This window comes from Stenella coeruleoalba (genome assembly GCF_951394435.1).
Source record: "Stenella coeruleoalba genome assembly, chromosome: 12".
NCBI classification, from domain to species: Eukaryota; Metazoa; Chordata; class Mammalia; order Artiodactyla; family Delphinidae; genus Stenella; species Stenella coeruleoalba.
Genome location: NC_137158.1, coordinates 12,949,712 through 12,972,217, shown reverse-complemented (window position 1 = coordinate 12,972,217; position 22,506 = coordinate 12,949,712). Strand labels below are relative to the sequence as shown.

The window sequence follows — 22,506 nt, the reverse complement described above, 5'->3', positions numbered from 1 at the left end:
TAAGCACACACATAAAGTACTTTTATACCTTATGTTTTGCAGAAGATTTCTCCAGCTTTCAAATTTAAGTTGTTGTTATGCAGAGTTAATTTATATCCATATTAACTATTCTTTCAATGATCCTAGATGTTCGTAGCTGTGAATAATTCATTCCTGATTTATAATCCTGGTCTCTGGAAACAACGGGAATATTATGAATGAAAACTGTTAAAAACGTTAGGCTTTGCCAGACAACAATGTTAATATCCATTTTGAAATGTATCTAAAATCTCCCTAAAAACAATGAGATTTGCAAGGGAATGCTCATTTGGCTGTGTTCTCTGACCAGCTGGGAACGGACCATACATTTGAAAGACAACGTACTTATTTTCTTCTTAGGAAGTAATTGTATGGGTCCATTTCTTTTTGTAATAACCAAGTTTTGATTCAGTTCAAACAGGTGGCCCGATAAAGCCAGGGGAGAAGAAACCTGGAAAAACAGAGATACAAAGTAAGCATTTCCCTTAATATTTGTGCTTGGCTTTGCAGAACTTATAAATGTAATCTAAAGGAGATGTTCCAACTAGGTCCATAGTTTCATCTCACTCCTATATGAATTTCTGTAGCTTTATCTACAGGAAGTACAGGCAACGTGTTAGTAATGTATGACTAAGTGGTTGTAACACCTACGTTCTGACTTTCTAACCATTCATTCTATGTACTAAATATTCTTTTGACTGGGAGTGTTTTAAATGTGTGTGTGTCCAAGTTCCCCTGCAGGATTTTGGCAGTAGGTGAAAAACAAAGCTCATCACTGGACTTAACTCCTTTCTCAAAGACAAACTATAGAAATAGGTGGTAGCTCAGGGATGCATGAGAGCTACAGGGCTGGACCACAAGGGAGATGCCCTCACAGTGTTTTCAGCAATTCCATTGCCATGAAAATGTATTTCTATGTCTCTGTATATGTTATGCTTATTTCTAGGGTGTTTACATGGGCTTAGTTGGTGCAGTTGTAACCGTTTCCGGAGTCTCTGTAAGACGTCCCTGATAAGTTGATGCATTTGTAATCAAATGAAAGCAATTTTAGTGTCTGGTTTTGTGGCTTCTAGCCCCTTTTGGTCTTACACTGCTCTGTGTGACTTGCTGGGATGGATCCCTGAAGGGTTTCTTGGACTTCTAATTTTGCCACCTTGTAAATTGGATTTATGACTCAGGATAACAATAAAAAGATTGTGAACATGAAGTTCCCTTTATCCTGAATTTTTCCCGCCAGGTCACTGTTTATAATTCTTTTTGATGTCTAATCATCTGAAGCGAAGTTTATAGTATGCAGTTACAATGCAAATATTTTCCCTGAATCATCAATATTTATTCTAAATCAAAGCATTATTCTAAATACTGACTTTCAGTAGGCTTAAATTGGCCCATTAAATAGTAGGCAAAAATTATTTAGGCATGCAACTTGTATTGGCTTGCAAATTTCCCAGGACCTTTCCTCCTCTTCCTAGCCAAATACTTCTCTTATTATCTACCAACTGACTGCAGGGACAAAAATATCTTCAGAAAATTCACTCAGCTTTGCCTTATGAATACAGATTTTCATAAAAACCAACGTGTTCCCCCCCCCCCCACCTGACCACAGAGAGAGGGAAAAATATGTTTGGTTATAAAGGCCAATTGTTGCATTTTTAGTGACTTAGGGGTACTACATATATTTTTACTTTTGAATGAAAATGTTTTCCCCCGTTTTGTTTAGTACAAGAAGGTTTTAGTTGTCAATTTAAAATACATTGATAATTAGGACAAGATATTATGGCGATTTTGCATCACATTTATGCTTGTTGGTACTTCTGTTAAGACTCCATTAACCCTCTAGACTAGCGAGCTGCAAACGTTAGACAATTATATCGTAAAATGCAGGAGAATTGTTAAAAAAGATGTGCTCTTTTCTTCACCCCTACCGCATTTGCTTAAATGGTACAGCAATTGTTTTGTCTTTATTGATCTCAGAATACCAAGAATGAAAACACTTTGCTTACATTTCTTTTGTCTGTCTCCTAGATATTTTATATAGTTTTTACTTGGAGAAAAGAGTGAGGATATAGTTATAAAAATAGACAAATCAATAGCAACGATACTTGGGTCACAGGCTCTTGGAGAATGGGTCATATATGTATCTAGTCTTGCACAGTGTCTTATACAACCGTTTAAAGACGTATAGTTGCAGAGATGCATACTGTAAATGCTTCTATGTGTGCCAATAAAGTTTTACATTCTTTTGTGCATGTCAGTTGTGGGTAAAGAACAATGTGAAAAGTTCGAATGAACAAAATGCTGTTTCCCAGTAGATGTTCCTTTTAGCCTATGGGGTTTGTTGTCTTTGAGTTGACAGCCTTTTTGCCACGTTAGTTTGTATTCCTTAACGCTAGATGGATTTATTAGTGTGTCATTTAAAAAATATACCACATGCATTTCAGAATGCTCTGTCAGTGCCTGGACTGATCTAGTGTTCCTTGTGGATGGCTCGTGGAGTGTGGGAAGAAATAATTTCAAGTACATTTTAGACTTCATTGCTGCTCTTGTGTCTGCTTTTGACGTTGGGGAAGAGAAGACAAGGGTTGGAGTTGTTCAGTACAGCTCTGACACCAGGACGGAATTTAACTTAAATCAGTACTACCAACGGGATGAGCTACTTGCCGCAATTAAAAAAATCCCATACAAAGGTGGCAACACGATGACAGGTATGTTTCTACAAATTGTGGTATTGTTTAAGATAAATGAAGTATCTATTTGGGAAAGAAATGACGCATTGCCCAAATTATCATATGTTAAATAATTTTGAAATTAATCCCATAGCTTTGGATTTTGGTAAAATTGTGTCACGTGGAACTGAACATATTTCTTTTTCATTTCAGGGGAAGCCATTGATTACTTAATTAAAAATACTTTCACGGAATCTGCTGGATCAAGAGTTGGCTTTCCCAAAGTGGCAATTATTATTACCGATGGCAAATCCCAGGACGAAGTGGAAATTCCAGCAAGGGAGCTTCGCAGTATTGGGGTTGAAGTGTTCTCTTTGGGTAGGTCAAGTTTGGTTCAGTATTTTCATTTTAGAACTACTTTAATACTTAATGGCCAGGAAGATGAAGGGTTGATTCCTCGAGGAAGGATTCTTTCTCAAGGAAGGAAAGCAGTTTTTACTGCATTTGATAGTGTAGTGTTAATCCAAATCATTTTTGAGTAAAAGTTCTGCTTATCTATTTCTCTCACGTAACTCCTTTAGCATATGCATTAAGTAAGGCGGTATTCACATTCTTTGTCAACACTCTGCTTTTCAAAGAATGCTGGGCCAATGATTCTAATAAAGATCCTCCTCCTATTATCATTAAGTGTTTTTTATGCTTCCTCTCTTATGTAACACTTGAAGAATTCAGAGGGTTCCAGCTCATTCAGGACTCTGGAAGTACAAAGTATTATCTTTACAGATGGCAGGGACAAATGATGGCATGGTTGGCATGAGAGCCCACTCTGTTTTACCAACTAGCCTTTTGCCTCTTTGGCCATGTTACGTGAAATGGGAAAATGCTTTTGTCATTTCAACAGTTGCACATTCATTAGGACGCAAAACAATTCCAGTTTATGACTGAATAGGACTCGAAAATGTCTTTACTTCCCACACTTCCCTTCCCACATCCTTGTCCTTTTTTTTTTTTAAGGCATTAAAGCCGCAGATGCAAAAGAACTCAAACAAATCGCCTCCACACCTTCCCTAAATCACGTTTTCAACGTGGCCAACTTCGACGCGATTGTGGACATCCAGAACGAGATCATCTCCCAGGTGTGCTCAGGTGTGGACGACCAGCTCGGGGAATTGGTCAGTGGAGAAGAAGGTGAGTGAATTGTTGGGCGTTCCCATGTGTCCCCCTCTTCCATTGCTTGAGAGCAGTTACGGCTTCACAGGCAGAGGGACATTTAGTTTAGCATTCTGGTTCTATGAAATGGCGGAGGAAAAGAGTTTCCGTCACCATACTCTGCAGAGTGTTTTCAGGGCTCTTAAGAATATTTCAAAGATCAGTCAGTTTGATCCTCCCACATTTGGAAAATGCTTCCATTTTATCAGTCATTGCTTTTAAGTACGTGGGAGAGAGAAAAGACGTTTCATAAGCATCCTTTGGAGTATTAAAAAGTCACAGTTTCCATAATTGTTCGCCTCTCAGCCTAAGAATTCGCAACTGATTAAAGATAAGTTCTAAAGAGCTACATCTTCAATCATATAAACTCCTTAATCTACAAACCCCAAGTATTTTGGCAATGTTATTATTATTTCATGGACTGAATCTCTTTCTTTGTTTTACTGCCTAATGTCTGATTGTTTCCTCTGCTTTATTACAAAATCCACCCCCGCCCATCTTTCCCCTGGTCAACCTCTCTTTACTCAGTCTTTTAAAACATTCACGTGTTTCACATTGACTAGGGTGTGTGTGCGAGGTTAGGCCAAAGTTTGGTTCTGCCCCCGTTTGAACTCTCCCTGGAAGGGGTGTGGGCTGCGTTGCAGTCCGTTTTGGGGCCTCTTCTCTCTGTTGCTGGCGATCGCCTGAGACTTCCGCTCCCCAGCACTGTCTCCGTATCAATCCAGAGCTTTGCCTAAACTTCCAGTTGGCACATCCATTGCTTTCCTCCCACTGCTTCTCACTTCCTTATGCGTCATTTTTATGGACTACATCCGATTGCCTTTTTGAGAGGACAGTGGGTAACCTTGTACATATTTTATCATCCACTGTTGCGGCCTGACTTATAAAAACTTAGAACTATACCTTCTGGTTCCTGGCAAGTCTAAAACTTGGATGATTTGGTCTGAAATAGCTTAAAATACTTTGTTATCTGCTAAGTGTTGGATTGGCTGAAAAGTTCGTTCGGAACATCTTAACGGAAAATCCCGAACGAACTTTTTGGCCAGCCCAATACACGACTCTGTTCTACACTGAGTAAGGATAGAACATTTTTAGATGATCAGTATTTGCTTGTCAATATGCATGTTGTAAACCATTGTTTCACCCCTGTTTGGTGGCATTATGAACATAGCTGAACTTTTTTTCTTATCTTGAATAAGTGGAAATACAATTGCTTAAGACGATAAGAGCCTGTCATTTAAGAACTGCTGAATTCTTTATCTTTCTTGGCATATTATAAAGCATCTTAAATGTTACATTATTATGCTTATATTACTATTAAGAGAGAAAAACTTTCTAAAGCATTGAGTAAGTCATTGATTTAACAAATACTCATCAAGTGCTTCCTTTGGTACCTGAATAAAGGCAATGAGTGTAATACCAAAACCAGAATGGAAAATCTTGGTCCCAGAGAATGAATTAGGCATCAGATGTCCTATTATTAATTTCTCCAAGGACTTCTTTTTCCCTAAACTTCTCATCTCTCTGATTAAAATTCAGGCACTGAGTCTCTTTCGGTTTGATGGGTACAGGTGGAAGTGGGGGACTGGGATTGGGGAACTTTTCCTGATGCATTCATGATTAATTCGAATAAGGAAAATTGAGGTGCAAACATGAAGACCTCGTTAACAGGGTTGCATCTCACTGTTTTAAATCACTCTTCTGCTCATTATTTTGTAGTTGTTGAACCTCCTTCAAATTTGATTGCCACGGAAGTCTCATCAAAATACGTTAAGCTAAGTTGGAATCCATCTCCTAGCCCAGTGACTGGCTATAAAGTTCTCCTTACACCCATGACCGCAGGAAGCCGACAGCATGCTCTGAGTGTGGGTCCTCAGACGACCACACTCAATGTTCGTGACCTCTCAGCAGACACAGAATACCAGATCAGCGTTTCTGCCATGAAGGGACTGACATCCAGTGAACCGGTTTCAATAATGGAGAAGACTCAGCCAATGAAAATTCAAGTGGGTGAGTTAATGGGTGTATCACTGAGTCTGGAATACCTGAAGGTCCATTTAATAGTATGCTGGTTCAGGTTTACTTTTAAACAAAATGTTTGCAATAGTTTTCTTTTAAAGAAGGCTGCTTACTAAGAAAAGCAGATACCATAGGCCTTCCATATCTGAGGTTCCGTATCCACAGATTCAACCACTGTGTGGTCTGACGTTGGTTGAATCTGCAGATGCGGAATCCGCGGATCTGGAGGGCTTCCTTCCCTATGCCATTTTATAGAATGGACCTGAGCATCCCTGGAGTTTGGTGTAGGGAAGGAGGTCCTGGAACCAATCCCCCAAGGATACAGAGGGACAGCTGTATCTATATTTTATTGATTAATTTGGATTTGTTGAACTTTAATGGGCTTTCTTTCTTTTTACAGAATGCTCACGTGGTGTGGATATAAAAGCCGATATTGTGTTTTTGGTTGATGGCTCCTATAGCATTGGGATTGCAAACTTTGTTAAAGTTAGAGCCTTTTTGGAAGTTCTCGTCAAAAGTTTTGAGATTTCACCGAATAGGGTACAGATAAGTCTTGTCCAGTACAGCCGGGATCCTCATACTGAGTTCACATTGAAAAAATTCACCAAAGTTGAAGATATAATCGAAGCAATAAACACCTTCCCCTACAGAGGAGGATCTACCAACACTGGGAAAGCAATGACTTACGTTAGAGAGAAAATATTTGTGCCGAGCAAGGGTTCAAGAAGCGACGTCCCAAAGGTCATGATTCTTATCACGGATGGAAAATCTTCCGATGCTTTCAGAGACCCAGCTATAAAACTAAGGAATTCAGATGTTGAAATCTTTGCAGTTGGTGTGAAGGATGCTGTTCGCTCAGAATTAGAAGCCATTGCCTCTCCTCCTGCTGAGACCCATGTGTTCACAGTGGAAGATTTTGATGCTTTTCAGAGGATATCTTTTGAACTCACACAGTCTATCTGTCTTAGAATTGAGCAAGAATTGGCAGCTATAAAGAAAAAAGGTCAGTAGGCTTTGTAAAGTAAAAGTCATCTCTTCATGAACACAGCATTTGTGCTTCTAAAATTGTGGATAATAGGCTTTGTCAATTATTTTTATCTATAGGAAAAAGTAACCTTCCTATGTTATTGAAAACTACTGAACTTAACTCATTTAGCTCTGAGATATGACTTTCTCCTGGGTGTGGGTCAGGTATTTATTGGTGAAAAAGCTGTTTATCCTAAGAGTCATGAGCTGTATTTGATCTTAGATCCTCAGTCAGGGCGGGGAACCAGCTTTATTAAACCCATTTGTCGCATCCAGTTCAATAACCACGAATTGAGTGTCTACCATGTGTTAGATGCTGAGCTAGTTGCTTTGAATCAAAGGTGACTGGAACATAGTCCTGGATCTTTGAATCCTCCTTATGCATTCTCTTTCCTGGACCATTTTTTGGGCATCCTTCCTTACATCTGGAATTCCCTATCCTTTTTTCTTCATTTGTCCAAATTCTGTTTTTCAACATTCGATTAAAAGTCCCATCTCTTTCATCAAGCTTCTTAATTGTTCTAGGGCTATAACACTTATCACTTATAGTCATTTGGCATTCAAATATACTACTTTCTTTTGTTAATAACTTTACACTCTCTTGTCTCTCCAATTTGATTGTATGTCCCCTAAGGACAGTGAGTGTGCCTTCAACCTTGTGCCTTCCTACGATTTAGTTTAATAAATATTCTTTTGTTAGGAAAAAATTTTAAATTATTACTTTGAAATATCTGTCTACCACCAAAGGTTAATATCTGATTGCCCGGGATGAATGGGAACATTTTGATGGTTCATTTTAGGTCTGTTACTGTTTTAAGTATTCCAATTGTGGGCAGGACCATTCCATTAGTGCTTTGTCTTAGGAAGCTCAAAACTCTAATTCAGTTTTAACTGGTTATTTAAACACATAACTTAGTAGTATGAATGGTCAAGACAAATGATCAGGACCTCTTTGTGGGGCTGGGAGTGAGAGGCTTTCTCTCAGTGGTCTTGTGTGCAACGTTACTCAGTGCATTGGTCTCAATGACCACTCTCCCACATGCGTGTAAGCCATTTGAAAACGTGTGTAGTCATTAGGTCCATTTTTGCTTTATAGATTTAAAAATTTTAACTATGTCCTTTTTTTTTTTTTTTTCCTTAACAGCTTATGTGCCTCCAAAGGATCTTAGTTTTTCTGAGGTGACTTCCTACAGTTTGAAAACCAGTTGGTCTCCTTCTGGAGAAAATGTTTTTTCATACCACATCACCTACAAGGAGGCTACTGGGGATGGTGAGGTGACAGTGGTGGAGCCAGCCTCGAGCACCAGTGTCGTTCTCAGCAACTTGAAGCCAGAGACCCTGTACCTGGTCAACGTGACCGCGGAATACGAGGATGGCTTCAGTACACCCTTAGCTGGAGAGGAGACCACCGCAGAAGGTGTGAGAGGGTTCTCCACTGTTTTCCCCAAACTAACAGTTTATTGTAGAACAAAGTTACCATTTGAAATAACCATCTGCTCTATAGTCCAACACTGTGAATGCCCTTGTAAGATTCAGTACCTTTAAAACACAGCTACTCATAAATCTTTATTTATTTATTATTTATTATTTATTTTTCGCTGTGTTGGGTCTTCGTTTCTGTGCGAGCGCTTTCTCTAGTTGTAGTGAGCGGGGGCCACTCTTCATCGCGGTGCGCGGGCCTCTCACTGTCGTGGCCTCTCGTTGCGGAGCACAGGCTCCAGACGCGTAGGCTCAGTAGTTGTGGCTCACGGGCCTAGTTGCTCCGTGGCATGTGGGATCTTCCCGGACCAGGGCTTGAACCTCTGTGTCCCCTGCATTGGCAGACAGATTCTCAACCACTGCGCCGCCAGGGAAGCCCTCATAAATCTTTCTAAAAAGAGAAAAACTCTTAAGTAAAAGACCCTAGATTTATTGTGATGAATTTGAGGTTGAGACATAGAGAACTGTTAATAATTATGGAACTAACTCTGGAAATACTGCTTATCTAGCATTTTCTGTCCCATGTACCAACAGTGTCATGTTCAGATACTTCTGAAACTACCAAACTTCTGATGGTGAATATATATTACCAAATTTTTTTTCTTTTTTAAAATTGTGGTAAAATATACACATATATACGTAAAACATAAACTTGACCATTTTAACCATTTCAAGTGTACATTTCAGTGACAATTAATACATTCAATGGTTGTGCTAACGTCACCACATTCATCTCCAGAACTTTTTCATCTTGCAAAACTGAAACTCTCTACCTGTTAAACAATAACTCTCCATTCCTGCTACCCTCTGTCCCCCCGACCATGGCAACAAACATTCTGCTTTCCGTTTCTATGAATTTGATGAATCTAGGTTTCCATGTGAGTGGAATCGTACAGTATTTGTCCTTTGGTGACTGGCTTATTTCACTTAGCCTAGTGTCCTCAGGGTTCATCAGTGTCTGTAGCATGTGTCAGAATGTTCTTTCTTCTATGGCTGAATGATATTCCGTTGTATGTATATACCAACATCGGTGGACACTTGGGTTGCTTCCACCCTTTAGTTATTGTGGATAATGCTGCTAAGAACATGGGTGTACAAAGTTTACCAGATATTTTAAGCAATATTTGTATAGATGTGTCCACCTTACTGGATAGATTTGAATACTTTCTGATACATTTCTCTACATTTGACATTTAAAGGATTCCAGTGAACCTGGTTAGCAGGCCAGCACCAGACAATTACTCTTGATATATACAGTGAATATTACAAGAGATATCAGTCATTCTCCTCCATTTTTATTCGGTACAGAAGAAACTGAAACAGCAGCGTGAGGAATTTTAGTTACAAAGAAGTACTGGCTGACAGGGAGGGCATATGTTGGTCTACTTGCTGATAAAAGCTAGAGAATCTTTTCTCCGAAAAAATTTTCAGATAAGATTGATTTTTCTTTTGTGCATGGTTTAGGTATATTTCTGCCCGAAGGCTAGTAGATAAACTAAATGGCCTAAGATGTCTTCTTGTCTTATGATTTTTGTGATGGTATAACCTAGCAGTCCACACTTAGGTATTTATGACTTTCTGATGATTTCTCTGTAATGCCCACACTGCGGCTTCATGAGCCTGGCCCTCTTTCTTCAGCACTTTGGGATGGGGATGGAACTATGCCTCAAGAAGAAATTGAAGTCTAAAGGGGTTGTGAATAGAGCCAACTGTATTCGTTTACACTCTAGTTTTTGGTCATTGGGCTACTACAATAGAATTTGGTAATACCTTTCCAATTCTGCTGCCTGTACTGAAATCTGAGATTTAGATTTTCTTTTGTCAATGAGGAAGTGTCTGATTCAATACCTTTATTAGACTAGCACTTATTGAGCTTCTGCCATGTGTCAGGTACTATGATAATTGTTTCCATGGATTGTCTCATTTAACTGCCTCAGTAACCCTACAGATAGTCACATTTTTACTGTTGGGTAATCTGAGACTCAAAATTACACATTAATTAAATTTCAGAGCCAGTATTCAAATCCATCAGTTTTGTTTTGACTAATTTAGTCTTTTTCCTTGCCATATTAAATGAATCATGGATGTAAGTCTGCCACCTGCCATTTCTTTCTTTTCTTGAGATACACAACTCCTTTTTCCCTGGAGTGGTCTATGGATGTGTTGGACATTTAGATAAACTTCTAATTGTATGTGAGGTGCATGCAGATCTATTGCACTGTGGTTTTACCCCAGTAGATTTAGGTCATCTCTCCTGACTGTGTTGTCCATATGAACAATTTGCTTCTTAAACAAAAAGGTTATTAAACCACAAAATCAAATGATATTCTCATGTGGGCTTAACGAAAATTTCATTTAAGACTGAGTGTGTGGATGTTACTTACATTGTAGTTTAACCTCGGGATTTAGATTCAACTAGCATTCATTAGGTGCCTACAGTGTATTTGGTGTAACACATGTATGGTCTAATTATTCTCAAGGCAAATGACTGTGCAGATAAGAAAATGAATTGTGGGACTGATTGGATAAGAGAGTTTGTTCAAGTGGGTAAATGTGGTAGACCTGGGTGTTAGGTATTATCTTCCTACTTTTCTGAGAAAATCTAGTAAGGGTGGAAGCCTTGTTACTTATGTTTGAAGAAACAGATTGTTTTTATTTTTGAATTTTATGTCAACATTAATTTACAATTTAATAGAGTATTTATGATATTAAAAGTTTACGTCTTTATTTGATTAAAAAGTTGACAGTACTTCTTTTCTTTCTGGGTATCGTGGAGTGTTTGCTCTTTCAGAATCTAGTTAATATCTGGCTAAATGCATGCAGGAACCAGGATGTTTGTCAAAAAACTGCTCATGGATTTGCTGAGAGAAATGCTATAATTTAGTGATCAAAAACTAGTGTTCTATTTTTCACATAAAATCAGTCAACTTATTATTTTTTAAATTTCAGTAAAAGGAGCACCTCGAAACCTAAAGGTGACGGATGAGACTACAGATAGCTTTAAAATTACCTGGACTCAGGCTCCGGGGAGAGTCTTGAGGTATCGAATTATCTATAGACCAGTTGCTGGTGGAGAAAGCAAAGAGGTTACCAGCCCAGCCAATCAGAGGAGGAGAACGCTGGAGAACCTGACTCCAGACACAAAATATGAAGTATCTGTAATCCCTGAATATTTCTCAGGATCTGGCTCTCCGTTGACTGGAAATGCAGCCACTGAAGAAGGTAGAGGAAATATGCTCATCATTTGGTAACAACTGAAATCTTAGACTGTAGGAGCAGCTTTGCACAACTATGCAGATGCTATGAGCCATGAGACACTTCGTCTCAATTATCTGAGTATCTTCGATGGTAGTCCTATTAGACTTGACTTACTCAAATGTTTGACTTACTCATGACAGCATTTATTGGTGTCAAAAGAACCTGAATGCTATGAGATGGTCCAAATATTCTTTTAAAATAATATTATTAAATATTCTAATATAAACTGAAGGATGAAGGGATTAAAAATCAAACCATTATGTACCATTGAGAGGGATTACATATCGTTTCTTCAGGAAGATTTAAGAATATTAACATGTTTTTATTTAAATGGAATGGTTAGGCTCCTAGGATAGATTCTGATATTAGTTGCAAATTATTACTATGTAATGTGTGGTTTCATTGAGGAAAATTAAGACACTCTTAATTTTCACTTTATTCCTTATCTGTAAAGTTTTTTAAAAATAATAATAACTACACATTAGCAATAATGAAGTTATTAAGCAACTATTTGTATCAGGTTCTGTGCAAAGAGCTTTTCATATATTATCTCATTTAATCCCTGCATAGAATCTATTAAGTTGTTACTTTTTTATCCTAGTTCTACAAAAAAAATTGAGGCCAAGGGAACTAAATAATAGCTCAGGGTCATGTTGCTCATAAGTGGTGAATCTGAGTTTGTGGACTTTCTTGCCCTTGTGCAGACAGTCACGTTCTAGCTGGGCCTGCGTCACTACTTCCCTCCTGGTGCAGCCTAGCTAATTAGCCTCTCCCACAGAGACACTTTCTCTTCCCACCTGCTTTCTTCCTCCTCTCTTCCCTCTGGGAAGTCACTTCTCTTTCCCTCTTTCCAGTTGGGGACCTAGGGCTCTTTGTGCCAGGCACCAGAAAAAGACCCAATGATGCTTCATCTTTCTAGTTTCTGGAGTTAAAGTGGCTGGAGATGTGTGCCTGGTGGGGAGAGTCATAGACTTGGGTGCCTTGAGACCCTTCAGAGACCACATGGCCACTCTACCAAGAAAGGCATGAAAAGCCAAACATAGTTGCAAAGAGATGGGCAGCCCTTGAGTTTTATCCAAGACTTGACCTCGCTTGGGCTGTTTCCTCTCATATATTTTTTTCTAGGGATGGCATTATTTTTATCATTTATCATTTTTATCACATTGGTGTATTTCATGGCCATCACATTTAGACGTTCATAGCATTATGCTAACCTTTTTATCGATAATTTCTTAGCAGAGTTAAAATCTCCATTGTGATGCTAATCAGCGCGTATACATTTTATAGTGCTTTGTTCCACTTTTAGAGAAAACATTGAAGTTTTTACATGAAAGATTCTAACATGAAAGACCTTAGAATGTGTAAATACAGAAGAGGAGTTAGATGGCTTTTGCTTTGTTTCTACTGACACATAGGGACCAATTTAGAGATGCTTAAACTCTTCTGGCCAGTCAATAGTTATGATAGCCATAACCTCACCTAGGATATGAATTTGATTTTATACATATATATATAAAGCAACAAAGTGTATTTTAAGTCATTTTATTAAATAATGAGTTTTGATGTTGTTGTTATTTTTTAATGAAGTTAGAGGGAACCCAAGAGATTTAAGAGTTTCTGACCCTACGACATCAACTATGAAATTATCTTGGACTGGGGCACCAGGAAAAGTGAAACGGTATCTCGTCACATACACCCCCGTGGCAGGAGGCGAGACTCAAGAGGTCACTGTGAAGGGAGACACAGCCAATACTGTCCTGAGAGGATTAAACGAAGGGACACAGTATGCCTTATCTGTGACAGCCTTGTATGCGTCCGGGGCTGGAGATGCCCTCTTTGGAGAAGGGGCAACGCTTGAAGGTAATTACTGTCATATTGTATAGAAATCCCTGAGCTTGCTTGCGATCGCATTTAGGGACCTTAAAATGTTTTCAGAGAATGAAATCTGGGAATGTGCGATCCTTTTCCTTAAAGGAATTTGTATTGAAAAATAAGTCGTCATAAAACTGCCTCTTATTCAGAGACGTAGAATGTAAGCTACTGAAACAATTAAACTTGGTTGGGGAGAAGTGTATTGGGGAGCTGAGCGCATGGTAAGGCCGTAGAAATGTGTCTGCAATGCCACGGGCTGGTTAAATGGAGAATAGGTGTGTGACACTTGGGTGAGAAGGGGCCTTGGGAAACATTTGCGGAGGAAGAGGGTTTGGATTGCCCAAGGTAACACAGCTGCTGTCATCACCCAGGAGCAGGCGGAAACCTTTTTTTGACTCTCAGCCTCTTTTCATGCACCATGCATATAAGCATTCATAATAGCTTGAAAAATGTGAGAATCCAAGTTACTGTTTATTTGTTTTCTAAATGATCCCTAAAGTTCAGTTCAGTGTTAGAAGTTCAAAGTTAATGCAGTACTTAGTGAGAACCATGGAGACCGGAGCTGTTTCCTTGGTTCTCTGGAGTTCATTGTCAGAGGCCTTCATATTTCTTAGGCTCTTTTGAACTATAATGGCAGCTTAGATTTGACTCACCATAACCACAAAGTAAGTCCTGTGTGAGAGAAGATACAAATGTGACTTAACCACAATGAGAATAGATTGTAGTGTTAGAAAGAATTATCCGTGGATGGTTACAATGATGACTCAGTTCCATAGTTGGGGGCCTAAATGGGAGATCAGGTATAGCTTTCCTTTTGTTATCACCATCTTTTCTATGACTTATTTAAAATAATTGTAGGAAGAAAATAAATCCGAGTATCTTTTGTAATGTGAGATCACAGTGATATTAGGCAAAATGTCCATCAAATTTAGTGGATCCAGGAGCTTGGAGGACTGTATATGTTATGATTGACAGGGACGAGGCCTACAAGAGGCACTTTTGATTAAAACGTCAAGACTTAGTCAAGAAATAAGAACAGACAGACAAAAACAGTCTAATCAAAATTCTATCTCTAATAGTCATCAAGAGTTTAAGTCCACTACTCTGTGAGATTTATTATTAGAAGAGGATTTAAACGAAAGATTAAATATCAGTGTGTAAAGTACCGATTATCAGAAGAGTCCTGGTTTGGCTACCTTGCCATGTGACTTTGAAATAATCCCTTAACCCTGCTGAGCCTCAGTTTACCCATCTATAAAGAGGGGATGGCCACTGTTCCCCCTTCCTCCCAGACTTACTGTGGAGATCAAATGGGAGAATGTAAGTGAAACGCTTTGGCAACTCTAAATAAAATACCCCACGTATATGAAATTCATCAAGGGGAAACAACATTCGCTTTAGAACTGATATCTAAAAATACAGCTTTTGTAAGTATTTCAAAGATATTGATTGGTTACTCTAAAGTTTTGAAAATAATGAAAGGAATGGAAATTGCCTTAATTACGGAGACATAGTCCAAACAACAAAAGCATGTGATCTTCATATCTGGGGCAACATTCAGAATTTCTGAGAAGATTGTCCTTTTCTTTTGACCTTTGAAGTTCTCTTTCTCATGTGCTTTCTACAGGCTTTCAACGTAGATTATTCATAGGATTTTTTAAGAATCAACTTTTGAGCTTTCATTTTTATAGAATAGTTGGAGATTATATTTGCGAACATTTCTCCCTTATAAAGGATATCTTAGAAATAATGTAATAGTTTTACTTCTGCTTGTACCTTTTAACCTGCTCAAATTCTGCATTTCTTACTTTAAAAATATATTTATATTCAGTCAAAAATCTTGATTCTAAAGATTAAGGCATCTTTACTAAGAATAACGTATTACCAATTTTTAGAAGGTAAGATGCACATTTTAACTTAACAGCAAACATATACTACTGGGTGATGATTTTTCTAGGCCAGGTGTATAGCTAAACTGTTTATAATTTTATGCCTTTGCGCATGTGGTATAGAAAATCTAACAACTTGTATGCGTGTGTGCGTGTGCACACACATGTATCTGATCAGAAATAATCTCGACGGGAGATGCACAGGTAGTAAAATAAATTAAAAAATTACTGCTTCCCATTCCCTGAGAAGGAGGAAAGCTAGATGATGTGCAAGTTCCCTTTAAAAATATAGTTAATTCATAACTAAATTGTAAGAGTAGATTTTTTTCCATTGACACCAAAGCTCTTTACTGTAGTGAAGGATTAGAGAAATTGCTACCAGCCTGATTTTATTAACATATTTATCTCATTGCACCATGTGTGGTAAACGTGAGGAATATGTGAAAGCATAGTTGTGACTAAGTGAAAATAGTAGAAGGTTTTTGCCCCTGGTTATTCTATTTCATTTTATTATATTAACCTAGCCAAATCCACATACCATATACAGGAATAGGATATGATGGTAAATGCAGGGAATGGAAAGCCCAGAAACAGAGCCAGGCAACTGCTTTTGAGGGTTGCTGTTTTTCTAATCTGTTTTTCTCTGGGGAGAGGAGGTGGTTAGAGCAGACCTTGAAGGAATGTTTCTTCCGTCCAGTGGCATGGTTCAGCCAGCAAGGGCATTCTGTGGGTAGAAAACTGTATAGATTGACTGAAGTGCATTCTATTCAATTAAAAAAGAATGAAAAAAAATAATTAGTGTGGTCTACAACCATCCCTAACTTGAATCTGTTTCCTAGTGCTTTCTTGAAATGTCGCCAATGATCAGAAAATTCCCCTGTCCCTGGAAGAGAGATTTATTAGCATTGGCGTTGGGGAAGTTCATGGTTGGCCCCAGTACCGTATGAAACAGAATCACAAAGGCAGAGTTCATTACCATTTCAGATCCAGACTTCGGAGGGATCTGAGCACAAACTATTAGGTTTGATTAACATTGTTTCTTTCTCCTGTTGTTGTTAAAGTGGGTTTAATGTAATTACTAAAACAATGCTGTACATGTAAATGAACTTTAAGTCTTGAAAGAACTTTTGGTTGTCACTGTTAGTGTTTACAGAGAGGCAAACCTGCCCTTATAAACCTCGAAATGAATAATGCCCATTTTAATTCAGAGATTTACCACAAGTGAATGAAAATTTCAGTTTTGGAATAATACAGTTCTTTTATTTTTGAGTGTGTTTTTTGGCTATGGAAAAGATGAGTTTTTCAGAATTTCCTTTGTTTCAGTTGCCATAGCAACTCTCCAGTGTCCTACACATGAATGGCTTCCTATACATCAAACCAAGCTAACTCAGCTGACGTTCTGTTACAATGAGGTTATTAGCACATCACAGGAATTCTTCTGCAAGATGTTGAGTGACATGGGGCCCCTCCAAGATGGACTAAATAAGGCCTCTATGTTATCCTAGATTTACTGCTGTCTCGTAATTTGAAAAATCATACATTCTGGGTATAACAACTCTGATGTTTCCAGGGAACTTTAGCACAATCACCAACAGTAATTCATATTTTCTTTTCTGCAAATCAATGGCTTATCAGAGAAAAATCTATATTACATCAGAGAGGTGACACTTAACGGAAGAAATCTCACCCGGGCTTTGAGGTTGAAGGTCCATTTAATTGTTTAGGGGTTTTATAGAACTATGTGCTGCTTAAAGTAATTAAGTTAACTGATCAATAGTGAACTTTGTCCTTTGGAATGGTGACTCCAAGTCGTTGGTTGTAAATCAAGTGTGTTTCCACATGAACGTTATCCAGAGCAGGTCTTCTGTATTCTGCTGTGGAAAGTTGGATGACTCTGAGCTGAGCTCTAACGGAAAAGACAACTTGATTCAGAAGAGGGTTTACATTGCATTTTCAATTTAACTTCTATTTTTGAAAGTGGTATGTGAAGCTCAATGAAAGCCGGCTGGAACAATCTATAAGGTGAAAATAGAGTTTCATTTCATAATGATTAATATTTCAGTTATCATCATTGGCTAATTTGTGTATAATTATATTTGAATTGGATGACGATTTGCTTTTTAGAAAGCAAATGGAAAAGAGCTGAGGAAATGTAGGAAAGTGACTTAAATGAGGCCTTAGTTCTTTGGCCTCATCTGTGGAAAAAGTAGAATCAACCCCTTGTGGATGTTCAGATCATGAGAAATGCACCTGTCTAATTACTTGTCTCAGCAGCACAGAGATGCATGCACGCAGGCACCAGAAATGATGCCTTTTGAATATATGTGAGTATGTTCTGTAATCAGATCAGAAATACTGAGTATCAAAATTTCAAAAACTGATGAATTTTGTTTGTTTAAATTTATGACAGAAAAGCATTGTTATTCCTTGCATCTATCCTGGTACTATACTGGGCAGAACAGAGTAGAAAGGAGAACTATTGAGAAGGAATCAAAGGAATAGAGATGAAGGAATGCCGTCATTGCAGAAGATGACTTGTTTGAAACGATTGCCGGAAATTCTATTCCCAGAGGTAAAAGTAATATGCAAAGTGCAGGCATATGGCTCAGAACAGCAGAAAACAAGTACCATGAGATTGAATTATTGAAAGCAATGTCACTTAGGTAAAAAACATGAACAAACCCAAACATCATAAAACATATATTTGTAAGTCTTGGGGCAAAGGGAGAAGAGGAACTCAAAACAGGGGAGCCTTTGCTGGTGCAGAAGTGGGTCCACGTTTGGGGAAACGTGGAGACAAAGTGGCAAAAAGGTCTCCTGGAGTTGGTTTCTGCTCACTGCCACTGTTTCTATGTCTTCCCCTTTTGAAGAATGGTAACCTTTGCTGGACAGAGGCTATATACTGGTCTTCTTACATCTTTCTTATTCCTCTCTCTTTCCTCTTCCTTCCCAGGTACACTAAAAAGAGACTCTCGCAAACCCTCTCCAAGCCAAATAATCTCTTTCTGTAGCTACTGATGTCCGAAGTTCCATAGTTTGAGGACAAAACCTCCAATTCAATATATTAAACCAAAGCAAATGCCTGGCTAGGTAACCCTTGGGTCAAACCTCATTCACAGGAAAATGTGATCAACGCTTGAAGAAGAAGCATGCATTGAGAGCCTTTTGACGCAGGATAGAGGGGAGGAGACAGCGGTGAACATCCCACTCATGTTATGGGATGGAAAGGGTGTGATGAGAGGCTTCAGTCGACTTCTCCGTTCTCCGAGGGTAGCCTTGGGCACGTGCCACTACCTAGAGTGACTTGTGTGTGGCCGTAGACCCATGCGATATAGACACCATCCCGCCGTCCCACACAGCGTCCCTGTGTCCGCCAATTTTGACCAGCTTTGCTTTAATCACACCGGCCTTTATTTCACCACACCTGTCTCTCATTTCAGAGTGAGAGCGAGTGTGAGGGTTCCTTCCCACACTGACCAAACAACTTCCAAATAAAAGCCCCCAAATGAGAAAAGGGTAGAGGATCGTGGAGGAATTAGGATCACAGAGGAGATTGAAAGGATTTTTGGAAAGCATCAGGGCTCAGGCACATCTCCAGGTACTCCAATTTAATCGACCTGGGCATGGCCGAGCCTTTAGCTGTCTGGGTGATTTTGTGTATCTGATCAGGTCCAGTCCAATTATTGTGTTGCTGAGGGTCCCAGGGCCCCAGGAGGTGACGGCCTGCTCACCAGGTCCCCAGACCAGCTTGGCCACTTGGCAGCCTGCCAGTCATATCACAGGGTGAATTCAACTGCTGCTTTTCTTGTAAGTTAATATTTGGCCAAGCCAAGTTTCCATTTTTTAAAACTTCAAGGGTTATAGGTCTGATAAAATAGACTTGTCACGAGTACATCCTGTTCTCAAGATTCTTGGGTGTAGTGCAACAGCTGGAAAACCCAACTCCCCCGCTCTTTGGAGCAAAACTGTTTTTCAATGCATTTGACAACAGTATAAACTTAATATTTAGGATTATTTTGATCAAATTGACTGATTGACATAACAAGAAATCCATTGAAGCAGTTTATCTGTTCAATCTTGGCTTCTGATTTGAGGTGTCTTTTTTCTTTCTTTGGGTTCCATATTTCTTTGTCACGAACGTGCAGTGTTGCAGTACCAGTACCTGCCAGTAATGCCTTTATGCGCGAGGCAGAAACTATAATTTTCTGAGGATGTTTTTCTGTGATTGAGAATTTACTTAGTGTTCACTTGAATTAGTGTTGTCATGCCATTAACTGGAACTCAGGAATATTTTTCAGCTAATATTTTATTTGAATCTTAAAAAGTGGTTTTACAGATTCTTTCCAGGACGTTGACAAACCTTGCAAAGGCCTTTACTGCAGTTTTACTAATATTTTGTTCTAGCTTTCCAGGTCTTGAGAGTGTTAACATAGTTGATTAAAATCCATGGGAATACATGTCTCGTGAGCTAGGCTTCTTTTGTTTGTAGCCCAGAAGTATCTTTGTGAATGTATTTTTGCTTCAACCACAGTTCCCTTCCTATTATTTTTCTCACAGTGAAATCATCAGCCTGTGTTTGTGAGATTGATGTCGTGTTGCCATGGAAATAAACAATGTCACAAATTCGGTGCTATAGAAAGTAGGGAGAAAAACAGGCTGAGAAGCATAACCTTTGGGAAAACTAGAAACTAAAATTATTGTTTGTAAATTACTTCAGTGTTAATTTGGAAGATAATTCCCATGTTCTAAGCTAACTTTGTCTTATACTTTTCGGGAATGTTATTAATGCAGCTCGTTAGCTCACTTAATTTCAGAATCACTTTCAAGTACTTTCAAGTATTATTTCACCACAGTTGTTGCTAACTGCAACTTAGGAAATTTAAGTGAAGAGGCACATATGAAAAAAGGATGTAGTGTATATCAAGCAGAGGAAACATGCTGCAGATTTAAAACTTAGAGACCAGTAGTTGCGCTATCGATGATCAAAACAAAGTAAAAAGCAAAAAAACAAACCCAGCAACCAAGTCAAACCCAACCCAACCCAACACAACCAAAGAAACAGTTTGTTTATGTCCCTGTAAATAGAGAAGATGTAAAGATGTGTGACCATTTAAGTAGCAAATACAATTAAAGAAGACCTTCAAATGAAGATTAACCTCAAGTACTGGGGGAAATAAGTCAGTATGTTCTTGAAAATAAATACTCTAGGTTGCAGTGAAATATGTAACCAATTTCCCTCCAGAGATGAGATGTCCTGTCAGCAGTTGAAGTTATTTATAATGGAGTTAGAATTTTCCATTTCATCTTGGGGTCTGGTAGGATGCCCAGCTCCCATTTTATTTATTTTTCCCTCTGTAATCTACCATATATGATAGTTTTTTGTCCACTAAGATTTCTTTTTCATTTACTGTTATCTTTATGTACTGAAATTTAAATAATTATGAGTATTTTAAAGATATTCATTTTTACTCTGATTCAAGCGAAATAACAGTCTTCAACATTCTTGTAGCAGCATTATATATCATTTTCTTGAATACACAACAATTACTGGTAAAATGTATGCTGTAGAAGCAGATAGTTTTATATTTATGTCATACTGTGGCATAAACCCTAGTAAAGGTAGCCAATATAAAGTGACCTGTATATTTATCGTACATTTAAATTATGGAAAGTTAGGGTTTTATTGGTAGACATCTGTGTCTCCTATTAAGTCAAGGTTGCTGTATTTTTCCGTTTGGGTTGTACTTTTTTTTTTAAATGAGAGAGCCAAAATTTAGCAGCAAGCGTTTTCGATCGGCTAGAACAAGTGGTGTGTTTTATTTTGATGACTAATTGCTTTTAGATTTTCCAGAAGAATTGGTGGTTTGTAGTTTCCTTAGGGTTAAGCTATAATTAAAATTTTGCATTTCTGCTCTTTTAGCTTTGTGAATAGAGTTTCCCCCCCAAAAAATTGTTGGAATTAAGATTTGCAAGTGATATGAGATTGTGGGAGTTACTGGAAGTGGTATGTTGAAACTGAGCTTATTTAAATAAGATAAGAGGAAAAAATGATGGTGAAGAAGTAAAGATCTTTGTGCACAATAAGGAGAAATGAACTGTAAAATTTGGGGCTTTAGATGCTTTTTTTTCCTTTGGAATTGTTTTTTAGGCACATACTTCTTCATATTTCGATGCCATTCTTGTCCTGAAGGACATTTCAGTCTGATTGGACATATGGGGGCCAGGGTGATAGGCAGGAATCAGGTATAATTCTAAAGTTTAATCCCATCTTCTGTTCCACTGACAGAATAGGACAGACAGCTTAGAAGGAAGAAATGGGCAACTTTAGACAAATTGACTCCAGCAAATCAGGATGTCTACTAGGATGAAGGAGTATTTACATGTATAGTAGACATTAAAAAATGATCCCCCTTTCATTTCTATTCTAGAGCGTGGTTCACCTCAGCATTTGATTACTAAAGATATCACCGACACATCGATTGGCGCTTACTGGACGTCTGCTCCAGGAATGGTTCGCGGTTACAGGGTCTCTTGGAAATCGATGTATGATGATATTGAGGCTGGAGAGAAGAGTCTTCCTGGAGATGCAATTCATACTATCATAGAAAATCTGCAGCCAGAGACCAAATACAGAGTTTCAGTATTTGCAATTTACAGTAGCGGAGAAGGAGAACCTTTGAGTGGAGAAGCCACAACTGAATGTAGGTAACAGTCCGAGGGGGTTTGAGTGTGTTGGTGCTACCTAATAGCTATCAGCTCATCATAACTGCTTGCAGTTTTTCCTTATATGACAAGTGGGGACTCAAAAATTAGGACCTTTAATGAATGTGGTTTAAATTCAGGTTTGTTTTGTATCTAAAATTATATCAAAGTCTGAAATATTGAATCCCTTCCAACTACCTACACAGTTGACCCTTGAACAATGTGAGGGTTAATCTGAGTACAGTTTGTAGTCAGCTCTGCTTATCTGAGCTTCCTCTGCATCTCAGGAAAAAGCCAACCTCAGATCATGTAGTCCTGTAGCATTTGCTAGTGAAAAAAATCCATGTATAAGTGGACCCTCGAAGTTC

General features: G+C 38.5%; 1 protein-coding gene across 8 annotated transcripts in view; it reads left to right on the top strand.

The window, feature by feature from the left end:
• COL12A1 (collagen type XII alpha 1 chain) overlaps positions 1-22,506 on the top strand; it is a 137,642-nt gene that overhangs the window by 36,343 nt on the left and 78,793 nt on the right. For 6 of the 8 annotated variants that reach the window (XM_079939138.1, XM_079939140.1, XM_079939137.1 and 3 more), the window contains 10 exons: positions 431-490; positions 2,460-2,723; positions 2,898-3,062; positions 3,699-3,872; positions 5,613-5,903; positions 6,313-6,915; positions 8,083-8,355; positions 11,367-11,639; positions 13,263-13,535; positions 21,865-22,137. The exons of the other annotated variants lie outside the window; for them this stretch is intronic. In XM_079939138.1, coding sequence (XP_079795264.1) covers positions 431-490; positions 2,460-2,723; positions 2,898-3,062; positions 3,699-3,872; positions 5,613-5,903; positions 6,313-6,915; positions 8,083-8,355; positions 11,367-11,639; positions 13,263-13,535; positions 21,865-22,137 — 2,649 coding nt within the window. The remainder of the gene's footprint in view (positions 1-430; positions 491-2,459; positions 2,724-2,897; positions 3,063-3,698; positions 3,873-5,612; positions 5,904-6,312; positions 6,916-8,082; positions 8,356-11,366; positions 11,640-13,262; positions 13,536-21,864; positions 22,138-22,506) is intronic. 8 annotated transcript variants of the gene reach the window in all.